The sequence below is a fragment of the Vulpes lagopus genome, chromosome 2, assembly GCF_018345385.1.
Source record: "Vulpes lagopus strain Blue_001 chromosome 2, ASM1834538v1, whole genome shotgun sequence".
Lineage (NCBI taxonomy): Eukaryota > Metazoa > Chordata > Mammalia > Carnivora > Canidae > Vulpes > Vulpes lagopus.
Window position 1 is genome coordinate 162,684,680 of NC_054825.1, and position 11,623 is coordinate 162,696,302.

The 11,623-nt window shown below is 54.5% G+C and overlaps 2 protein-coding genes across 4 annotated transcripts in view; one reads left to right on the forward strand and one right to left on the reverse strand.

The window, feature by feature from the left end:
• The window catches only part of SHANK1 (SH3 and multiple ankyrin repeat domains 1), a 46,349-nt gene extending 43,270 nt beyond the window's left edge, over positions 1 to 3,079 (forward strand). For all 3 annotated transcript variants that reach the window (XM_041746687.1, XM_041746689.1, XM_041746688.1), the window contains one exon: positions 173 to 3,079. In XM_041746687.1, the coding sequence (XP_041602621.1) occupies positions 173 to 887 (715 nt within the window). In that variant the 3' untranslated portion in view covers positions 888 to 3,079. The remainder of the gene's footprint in view (positions 1 to 172) is intronic.
• Positions 3,080 to 3,714: 635 nt separating this feature from the next.
• On the reverse strand, positions 3,715 to 11,168 carry C2H19orf81 (chromosome 2 C19orf81 homolog). The gene is made up of 5 exons (XM_041734345.1): positions 11,102 to 11,168; positions 6,308 to 6,380; positions 6,085 to 6,205; positions 4,727 to 4,866; positions 3,715 to 3,910 (listed from the first exon to the last, which is right to left on the reverse strand). The coding sequence occupies exons 1-5, from the start codon at positions 11,166 to 11,168 to the stop codon at positions 3,715 to 3,717; spliced, it is 597 nt and encodes a 198-aa protein (XP_041590279.1).
• Positions 11,169 to 11,623: the final 455 nt, after the last annotated feature.

The window sequence follows — 11,623 nt, forward strand, 5'->3', positions numbered from 1 at the left end:
GACATGTCTTGCCCCCTCACTCCTTCTATCTCTTCCCATCTCTCTTCTCCATCTCTCTCCCCTACTCCTGTCTCTCTTCGCTCCCCTACGTCTCGACCTCTGCCTCCTTCTCACCCCGTCATTCTCCTCCAAACCCCCCTTCCTCTACCCCTGCCCCTTTGTCACCTTCCAGACTCTCCGAAGACTCCCAGTCCTCTCTCCTCTCCAAACCCGTCAGCAGCCTGTTTCAGAACTGGCCCAAACCACCTCTGCCGCCACTCCCCACAGGAAGCGGGGTCCCCCCTTCGGCCGCTGCAGCTCCAGGAGCCACCTCACCCTCAGCCTCCTCCTCCACGTCCACCCGCCACCTCCAAGGCGTGGAGTTCGAGATGCGGCCACCTCTGCTCCGCCGGGCCCCAAGCCCCTCACTGCTGCCCGCCTCGGAGCACAAGGTCAGCCCTGCACCCAGGCCCTCGTCCCTGCCCATCCTGCCTTCCGGACCCCTGTATCCAGGCCTCTTTGACATCCGTGGCTCCCCAACCGGAGGGGCAGGAGGCTCAGCTGACCCTTTCGCCCCTGTCTTTGTGCCACCCCACCCTGGGATATCCGGGGGGCTTGGTGGAGCCTTGTCAGGGGCCTCCCGCTCCCTCTCACCGACCCGCCTGCTTTCGCTGCCCCCGGACAAGCCCTTCGGCGCTAAACCTCTGGGGTTCTGGACCAAGTTCGATGTGGCTGATTGGCTTGAGTGGCTGGGCTTGGCTGAGCACCGAGCACAGTTCCTGGACCACGAGATTGATGGCTCCCACCTGCCCGCCTTGACCAAGGAGGATTACGTCGATCTGGGTGTGACGAGGGTGGGCCACCGCATGAACATCGACCGGGCTCTCAAATTTTTCCTGGAGAGGTGATGGCTGGCCTGGACGGACCAGCCGTCCACAGAACCCTTGAGCCTACTGGCCTCTTGACCTCTGACCCCTGACCCTTATTCTCTCCCCCTGGGCCAGGGACTCTGCTAGAACTGCTGTGCCCTGCCCTCCTCTCCCAAGGCCGGAGGTCACCAGGTGGCCTGATCCCGGCCAGACATTTGCGCCTCACTGGAGGGGGTAGCTGACACAGACTGTGTGTGTATGTGAAGCAGGGAGGGTGGGGGGTGATGGAGGAAATCAGAGGGGGATGGAGAAGGAGGGAAGGGTCGGTTCTGGGGAGTGGGAAACAGACAGAGCCATAGAGGGTCAGCCCTGAGCCTGATTGGAGGGGGGTTGTCCCCGGCCGCAGGGGAAGGGGGTGCCCTCAGATTCCACCACCTGCCGCCCCTCTAACCACCCTTCCCCCCCCCTCCAGGCCCCTGGGCTCTCCCCACCTTCCCCTCTCCCCAGCACACACAGCAGCCCCTCCCTACCCCGGCCTCTTGCACGCTCCTTTGCACGCCTGCTTGTCTCTCCTCTCCCTGGGCTACAATTTTGCACAAATTTACCCTCTCGCTGTCTTGCACACTCCGCCTTCGCCTTCGCTTCTGGCTCGCGAGGCCCTCTCAGCGCTCACACACACCCTGTTTCGATAGCACACGTTGCGTTTCTTCTCCCACATTCCATACCCTTCCTGTCTCCAACTCTTGCCTGCCTACTCTTCCCCTTGTACTACCCTCCCTTACACACCTGACTTCTGAAACTCTCTAAACCCTTGCTGCAGACACACTTGGGACACCCTTTCCCCTACCCACTCACCAGCTCTGTGTGCACATACTTTTTCTGTGGAACACACCTGCCTTTGTTCACCTCTTGCTCATTTGCTGTCCCATGCACCTCTCCTGACACACTCGCGGCCATCATCTCCAAGCATTTCCCGTTCTTGGTCTTGAACCTCCATGTTCTCACTCTCCCCACCTCTCTCTCTTACACTGACACTCCCATGCTTTTCCTTGCCCCTCCCTTCCTCACACCATTACTTCTTGTCCCACATTGTGTACACCTGCCTCCCAGGAACTGATTCTCTCTCAAATGCCCATCACCTTCCTCTTTGCCAGGCTCCCACCCCTATGCACCCTTCTTTTCCACATCTGTGTCCTGCTTCATTCTCAGCTCTGCTGTGAACTTACTCTTGCACACTCACTCTTGCACACACAGCCTTCCTGGCACTTCTGATGCTTTCCCGATGTTACCGCACACCGTGGCTTTGCTGCACACTAATTTTTGAATTTCTACTTGTTCTTGTCAGCTCCTGGGTGCCTTTTCGCACCTCCCCAGGGGAGCTCCACCACCTCTCTCCTTTTGCACACCTGTCTCCTTCCACAAGCTCTTGGGCTGTATTAGCGTTTCTTTTCCTAGCATCCTTATTTTTCATTCCCATGGATGAACAACTCTTGCTGACATTCTTACCCTGCATGTTTTCTCACCTTTTGGACACTCCTTTCTCCTTCTGGCGAGAGAAGACCCTTTCTTGCTCACCATGCCACCTTTTCTCCCTGCTTCAGTCTGTGACCTCTCGCACATCCCTCCTCTCGCACATCCCTCCTCTCGCTTTTCCTAGTTCTTCCCGGATCATCTCTCTATCCATTTTGCACGAAGATTCCACCTACCCTCCTAACCTTTCCCTCTCTCCAAGAAATTCCTTCTCCCTCCAGCATGGCTGTTCCTTCCTGCACGCTTCCCCCCCCCTCCCTTTATTCCTGGGGCTTGGGAATTTTAAGCCACCCTTTCCCCTGGGAAGCCCCCTCGCCTACTGTGGGTAAAGGGGGGAGGGCATCGCCCTCAGGTCCCCCCCATGTTCAGCTGCCAAAGAAGGGAGCTCCCCCTCCTTTCCCCAAGCCCATTCCCCCCTCTGCTGCCCCCTACCCCCCGAGGGGGGGGCGCTCCGTCCATGGGGGGGAGGGTGCTTGCAGCCCTCTCCCCCTCACCACGTCAGGGATCTGCGGGGAACCTTGCGGGAGGGTTGTGGGAGGGGGGAGGGGTGGCAAGGAGGGGGGCAGAGGTCGCGCTGGGCCCCTACCCGCCCCCTCCCCCTTGTCGGATGCCCCCCGTCCGCAGGGGGCCTGCGCGGCGCCCGTCTATCAAGGGCTTGTTCATTTTGGATGGGTGCCGCGGGGTTGGGGAGGGTGTAGGGGGTGGGGAGGGGGGGGAAGAAAGGTCGGGGTGGGAGGGGGAAGGGACTGGATGGGGGCAGCGCGGGGCGGAGAGGATAAAGCAAAAACAGGAACAATAACAAAAGAAAATACAAAAAAAAAAAAAAAAAACCCTAGAACAAACACAAAAAAAATCCAGAAAAAAAAAAACCTGAAATAAAAGCCCGAGAATTGTCTTCCAAGGGGGGTGGGAGGAGAAAAGAGGAGGGGGGCGGATGAGGACGTCTGGTTCTCGCTGAGACAGGAATCCGCATGGGTTGAAAGCCCCGGAGCCCGGGTCTTCCCTCTCGAGAGCCTCAGTTCATCCCTCAAGGGATTGGGACCCAGGCGTCCATTTGCAGGGACTGGGGGAAGATGAGGGAGGCGGGATTATATTATGGGGGTTCATCCCTACCCCCTATCACCTCCTTCCCCCTGAGTCCCCACCAAGATTTTGCAGAGAGAAATGGCTTTTGTACCAGGTCATTCTTTATAATTAAACTCACAGTATCCACCCCCTCGAGCCGGCCCCGCCTCCTTCCTGGGGAGGCAACGCCCCCTTCTCTCGGGGGTTCGGGGAGGGTCGCCCGAGCCCGCTGGGCGGTGTGGAAGCGCAGCCGGGGCCCGCCCCCTCCGTGTCAGTCCTCCTCGGTCGGCTCCGCCCCCAACGCCTCGAGCATGCGCTGCCGGACGAGGGAGCGGCGCAGGTGCAGGCGGTAATCCGCCAGCAGCAGCTCGTCGTGGCGCACCAGCGGGCGTGCGACCCCGCGGAGGCAGATGCCAGAGCGCAGCAGACGCGAGCGAGTCTGGAAGTCCGTGACCGTGATGAGCCACCTGCGAGGGGGCGGGGCCAGGAGGACAGGGACGGGGCGGAGAGCGAAGGGAATCGCTGGTGGTCCCGGCCCCGCCTTTGATTGTCGGAGGGTCCCTGCCTGGTCCCTGTTCGTGTACCCACTCCGGTTCCTGAACTCGCCGCTCTGTCCCTAAAGCCCTCTGCAGCCCTGCCCTCTCGCCGAGGTCAACCCATCCTTCGACCCTGACGCGCGTCATTATGGGTCCCCTCTTCGCTGTCTGGGGCTGTCCCGTAATTGGGGACTCCATCTCTTCAAACCGCCGCTCCAGGGCCGGGTCCTTCAGTGTATCTCTCAGGCCTGTCCCCTGATTTAGGTTTTTCCGGGGCTCGCCCCCGACTAGACTCTCCAGGCCATCTGCCCTCCCGATCACTCCTGGTCCCACGCCCTCAAGGTGCTGGGTCCAGGCTCCGTCCCCTCAGAGCTGCCTTCCCAGGCTCGGACCCCAGACCTCGGTAGTGTCCGTCCAGGACACCACCAGGTCTCCCAAGGTCCATTTCCTCACTCAGAGTCCCGCCTGCTCTCCGATCTCGCCTGGCCCTGCCCCCTCACCCCATTCACTCTCCACTTGAGCCCCTTCCCGGTTCCCACTCTCAGCGCCGTCGCCCGCCGTTTCACCGACACCGCCCCTCTCGGGGGCCTCCCGACCCAGCGGCCTTCCATTTCTGGCCCCGCCCACTCAGCGCCGGGCTCCGGCTTCGCCCTCCCACCGCGCACACTAGGCCCCGCCCCTCGCCTCCCCCACTCCCGGCCCCGCCCCTCTCGTTCCCTCCTGGCCCCGACGCCGCCGCAGGCTCACCTGTCCCGGCGCCCCGCAGTCCCACAGATGACATTCATATTTTCAAAGCGGATGTTGCTCACGCGCCCGCTCTCCATGGCTCCGGGTAACTCGGCCTCCAGAGCCTCCAGCACCTCCAGGTGGGTAAGGTCCTCCTCTGGCTGCAGGAGTCAGGGGAAAGAGCCTCAGCATGGGTCATTCAGGTTCAGTCCGGGTTCCGAAGTCCCCACCCTGGACCCACCTGCAGAACCTGCCAGAACCCCAGGTGGCATTTGTGAAGCAAGGTTCACACTATCGCTCTAGTCAAAGCGAGAGCACAGGTATCTCTGAGATAGAAAAGCATCTACCTGTCATTCTAGGTTATTCTCCAAAAATCAATTCGTAGCGGGCCGACTTGCCAACAGTAGGCTTAAATGACTCACCAATTTAGCCAACTTTACCAATCTACCAAAAACTTTTCCAGCAACCTGCGCTGGACGGCAACCTTTTAGCAGCTCTTGGAAGATACCGCAAGGATTTCAGTTGTACGTTTTTCCTTTTATGTTCCTATTAGCATTTTAAGGAACGTTCAGTTGTAAAAATAATAATAATAAGGATCATAGGGGTATTGACTTCTTGTCATTCAAAAACACGGATCACTAACCACATCTTCAGCATGAGATTACTGTGGTGATATACCATCATCAGAACATATAAAATTGCTGATGAACTAGGATGAAATCATGAAATTGGTCACCTCCAGGAAGGCAAGCTGTGGACGTATGTGTGGGGGAAGTGGGGTCCTCTGTTCAGAGACACAAAGGAGAGGAGGGATGTGCTGGGAATGGGTTCCCCTAACAAGGACAACAATCTCTGTGTTAGGTTCAAGTCACATGGATCAGCTGAGGGAGTGCCTCTGATGCCTGTGCCTGGCACATGGGAAGCATCCTATTAAGGTGCTTTGAATTTACCAGTGAGAACCTCCTCTGAGTGTAGGGATTGCTAGCAGATTTGTACACTGAATGGCCAGTTCACGAAATCTGCCAAAAAAAGGGGCATTATCTTTTGTCTTTGCTATGTTTGCAAACTTTACAGAATTTCACGGTAGATGGATTAACAGGACTCTGTATTCCTCAGTCTCCCTTCTCTGCCCTCTCTTTCTCTCCTTCTCTCTGCCTCTCTGAGATCAGCATTGATAAATATGATGATTGCCCCTTTGACAGAGTCATAATCAATTTTCAGCAATCTTAAACATGGTGCTAAGCCCCCAGCTGGTAAGCCTCAGAGCCTAGATTTAAACCCTGTCCACTTCGTTTCTGAGCCTGTTCCCTTTCTGGCCTCTCAGCCAAACTGCAGAAACTCAGAGCCCTGAGTTGAAAGGGGCAGCGGGGGCCACTCACTGAGGTCTCCATGCACAGACAGAGAGGCTGGGCGGCGGGTGGTATGGGGAACTTCCGGATGCACGGGAGCTCTCGGTCCAGTGCTTCGTATTCTGCAATGACCTGGCGCAGGTACTGCTTCCTGGGGAGAGAAGGAGCCGGCAGGGACCTCCGAAGTCAGGGGTTGCTGTCATCGCACTTGGGGGAGCCAAGATCAGAAGTCTTAGGGCCAGGGACCACTCACGAGGATTTGACAGGCCTGCCCAGGCCCCGGACCTGCATCTCTTCTGGGGTCTCTCGGTCCACAAGGAGGGCTCCTGGGGGTGAAGAACCCAGTGTCAGCTGCCCTGAGCACTCCTCAGGCCTTGTTCTGCCTAAATGGGCATCACCAGGTGGTGTCCATGCCACTCCCAAATAGCTCTTATGCCAGTTACTAAGCTATTGCCTCTCAGCTCCCAGCAACTCCCTTCTGCGCTCACTCTGTGATCTCAGTGCTGGGACTCTACCAACCCAGTGCTCTTCCAATGGCTGGGTTCCTTTTAGGCTCTGCCTGAAGGGGGCACCAGAGAGACAGAGAGAGAGAGAGAGAGAGAGAGAGAGAGAGAGAGAGAGAGACTTCAGGTGGGAGGAAGAGGAAGGGACTTGCCCAGTTTTTTTTTTTTTTTTCCTGTTCCAGTCACCCCAGCCCAGCAGCAGCCTTTGAATCCATTTGGTGGTTTTCCCAACACTCTCAGAACTGGCCTCCTGATTGCAACTAGACTGATCACAGCTGCCAAATCGGAGCCCTTTTAGGCAATTCCTCCATTGACAAACAGACCTCTCTTATGGCCAACTGCTAGTTGTCCCACATAATCCATCTTTCCCCTCCTCTGCAGTTTTAGAGTTTGACCTAGCACACAGCCAGCCGCCTAGCTAGAGAGAACAGCTCCCAGCATCCCTTGCAGCTGTGCGTGGCCATGTGACCCAGTTCTCACCAACAGTGTTAGGGGAGTGAGGAGTGCAACTTTGAAGTCATTTGTTTAAGAGAAGATTTCTTGTCTTAGGCTTGTTGCCCCTTCCCTTGCACTGGAATGTGGAGGTAGCAACGAGCCAGCTTCGGCCATGCCAGAGCAACAATATGGAGGGAATCTGGGTCCCTGAGTCATCTCACAGGGCTGAGATGTCCCACCAATCCAGACTGCCTGCCTCCTGTCATGAGAGAAATACACTCTCTTCTTAAGGCCATTGTGTTTGGGGAGTGTTTCTTTATTACAGCAGGTGAGCAAAGAGGAGAGCAGCCCCTGACAGCCAGGGCGCATTCCTATCGGACACAAACAATTTCACACCACACTAACGTTGGCCAAGGCCACTCTGTGACCATGACATGCCCAGACCAAGATAAAAATAAGAGCAGAGTCATGTCTCAACACAACACAACATGAACACCATCCAAACCATGAAATGACCAAACATCCTCCTCCTGGTTCAGAGCTGCTGTTGCTGCTTCGCCACCCACAATGTTAGCTCCATTCATCCCTCCTGCGTCATAGGCTTGCCTCCACTTCCTGCCAGCATCAGATCCAGAGCAAAGCCTGCTTCCCTCAGTCCCCCAAAGTCACCTAACCCAGCAGCTCCAATATAATAAGTCCTCCCTTACACCCTTCTACTAAGACATCCCGGGTGTTACGGACTCCCTCGGTACAAGTCAATAGATTCAGTGGTGTGCTAGTAAATGTTTAATTAATATCACTCTCTCTGTCTCTGTCTCTTTTAAGTGCGTGCCCGTGCACACACACACACACACACACACACACACACACACACAGATTGTAGCATTTGTCAGTTTTCACACTGTCAGTACTCCCACCATGACCACTTTCATGCTCCCCACAGTTTTAACAACCAGCTTGCAAAATTTAAATCGGCTCTTGTGAGCAGATATGGGCTGTCTCCAGCACACATCGCTATGTCACAGCTATGCTCCTGACGGTCTTTGACTCAGCTTGTACCATAGTGAGTCCCCTTCTCTGGTCCCCATCTTCCCACCTCCCATCTGTTTCCACAGGGCAGCTGGGGTGATCATTCCATCACAGCACCCCATGCTTACAAACCACCAGTGGCTTCATCTTGCCCTCAGGTTACAGTCCTCCCTGAGGTGGGGACTCGCTCCTCAGTGTGTGATCTGGGGAGCCCTACCTTGTTTGAAACACAGCATGTACGAGGTGAGGGAACTGGGGTCAGGGGAATATTCTGTGCTTCACAGTGGTTTGGGTGAGATCAATCCAGGCATTTGTCAGAACAGATTGAAATATATTTAAGATCTCTTTGTTTTAAGTATGTAACTTGGAAAATAAATTGGAACCCAAAAAAGAAGGAAACACAGCATTTCAGGGTCTGCCCCAGACCTATGGGATCAGAATCTGCATTTTATTTTTTTTTAATTTTTTTTTTAAATTTATTTATGATAGTCACAGAGAGAGAGAGAGAGAGAGACAGAGACACAGGCGGAGGGAGAAGCAGGCTCCATGCACCGGGAGCCCGACGTGGGATTCGATCCAGGGTCTCCAGAATTGCGCCCTGGGCCAAAGGCAGGCGCCAAACTGCTGCGCCACCCAGGGATCCCCAGAATCTGCATTTTAACAAGACCTCCTTTGAGAAGCACCAGCCCTGCATGTGGTCACCCCGTTGACTTCTCTGATTATTTTCCTCGAGCTATATATACTGGCTTCCCCTCCATCACACAATACATCCCTCCAACACAATAATCTCCTCAAATCTGTCCACATAATAGTAATAGTAATAATAACTATATGTTTACAATCATTTTTAAAAAGCCAAGCTCTTGGGACTCCTGGCTGGCTCTGTTGGTAGAGTATACAATTCTTGATCTCGGGGTTGTTGAGTTCAAGCCCTTAGAGCTTACTTTTAAAAAAAATCATAAAATAAAAAGCCAGTCACTTTCAAAGTGTTTCCCATTGCATCCTCATGACAACTTTCTGAAACAGCAGAGTTTCACAAATGATGAAACGGAAGCATAGAGAGATTATGTGACTTGCCCAAGGTCACACAGCCTTAAGTGACGGAATCAGGATAAAAATCTAGGTGTCTGGGTCCAGACTCTGTGTGTTCTCAATCTCCCCAGTCTACTGCCTCTCACTCCGTTCTTGTCTAGGCAAACTGTCCTGCCCTCCAAGAACTCCTAGCCTGGTGGGGGAGGAAACAGTCACTGTAACAGAAACAGTCACTGTAAAGGGCAATACAAGCTAGAGTGGAGGTGTCACGAGGTGAAGGCAAAGCCTCATCTAGGATTAATCAGGGGAGTCTCCTTGGAGGAGGTTGTACCTATAGTGAGGCCTAAGGAATAAGGAGGAGCTGGTCAAATAAAGAAATGGTGGGAGGTGGGGGTACCTGGGTGACTCAATCAGTTAAGTGTCTGACTCTTGATCTAAGCTCATGTCTTGGGATCCCTGGGTGGCGCAGTGGTTTGGCGCCTGCCTTTGGCCCAGGGCGCGATCCTGGAGACCCGGGATCGAATCCCACATCAGGCTCCCGGTGCATGGAGCCTGCTTCTCCCTCCACCTGTGTCTCTGCCTCTCTCTCTCTCTCTCTCTGTGACTATCATAAATAAATAAAAAATTAAAAAAAAAATAAGCTCATGTCTTGATCTCAGTGTTGTGAGAAGAGATCATTTGGGGGGTTCTTAAGATGAAGACCTCTGCAAATGATGCCTGGAACTGTGGCAGCCATTTTGTGGTACACAAGGTTTTGTGCAAAGGATACATATCCTAGGGCCAAAAGGCAGGGGAATAAAAGCTGGGTTCTCAATATCATCATCAAGCTGCTGACTCAATTAAACCTACAACATACCCCACTGCTGGTTTCTTTTGAGGTGATAATAGTTCTCCTATTCTTTTTTTTTTTAAGATTTTATTTATTTATTTGACAAACAGGAGAGAAAGCATAAGCAGGGGGAACAGCAGTCAGAGGGAGAGGGAGAAGCAGGGTTCCCCCATGAGCAAGAAGCCCGATGTGGGACTCAATGCCAGGACTCTGGGATCATGACCTGAGCCGAAGGCAAACACTTAACCAACCGAGCCACCCAGGTACCCCAGGTTCTCCTATTCTTTATACTACGTTAAGTCCAATTTCTATTACCTGCTGCCAAATGCATCCTCACCAAGGTGCTACTCAATAAATGTTGATTGAGTGAATAAATGAATGAATGAATGACCCTACTAAAGTAGGGTGCCCGTAGGGAGCCCTGGAACATGAGCCTCAAATTGTCAGCTGGTGACAGACCACTCAGGGTTTGAGGCTGAAGGGACTGGGACTCTATCCTGGAAGTGATGGAGAAGGAAGAAGAGTTATGAGTGGAGGAGGGACAGGGTCAGTGCTGGCGGTTAGAAGACCCCTCAGGAGCCAAATGGGGAATGAACTGGAGGGGGGAAAAGGGGGCCAGGAGTTTGGTAGAGAAAGCATTCACATGGAAGAGGATAAGACCTGAGCTGGGGCTGCGGGGATGGAGAGGTGGACAGGGGGCAAAAGCAGTGGGCAGGAAGATGGGTCTGGGGACTGATGGATATGGGTGGAAATGGGAGTGGAGGGCCAATACTGGGGTCTAGCCCAGTGACCAGCTTGGTAGTGGGACCACTGAAGTTGGGAAGCAGGGAGGAGTGGTTTGGGGGGAAGCTGTTGAGCTCAGCATGGGAGAAAAAGAGAGTGTGAGGGACCAGGGCGGAGCACCTTGGAGACAGTGGCCTCTGAAGAGTTGTGAAGGCCCCAGAAGCTCATAAGAAATGTAGTTCTGGGTCCAGGCCACTGGCCAGGGAACTGCAAAGGCTCATGGATCTTTGAGGTCCAAAGGGTGCAGCCCAGGAATCTGGTCAATGTCAGAGTCTGGGGTGGCTCTCTGCTAGGTCAGTGCCTCGCTTAAGGCCACACTGTAAGCCAGGATTATCACACAGCACATGGATAACGGACCCCTCCTCCTCCTCCCAACACACACACACACACACACACACACACACACATGCACACGCACACGCACTCTGCTCAATACCTGCCTCCCTGTACATGCTGGGGTTGCCCACGGTGGAGGAGCACAGGGTCTCCACCTCTTGCTGCATCCTGGGAAGGTGGTTGAGGGATGTCTCAGGAGGATGGGGAGAAGAGCCCTGACGGGGCCACCCACCCCAGCTCCTTCTCCCTGCTGCTGTCTTCTCTTTGAAGCCCCCAGGGTAAAATATGAAAGAACTGGAGGGCTGAGACCAAATGCGAATCCGGGTTCCCCTAACCTCTGGGAACCCAATGAGTCCCAATTCCTGTGTGCTCTGATTCCTTCTTTGCCACTTTCCTGCTTCCTCTGTCTTTTCCTTTATCCTCAACTCCCTGCCTCTCCTTGCCTCTCTCCCTCGCTCATCCTCCTTCTCTCCCCATCTCTCTGCCCCCTTCCCACCCTCTCTCTCTCCCCATCTCTTCCCCCTGATCTCTCCCCATCTCTCCTCCACTCTTTCCCTTGATTTCTCTGCTCTCTTCCCCCCCACTGCTCTACCCCTCCCTCCTTCCATCCCCCCAGTCTCTT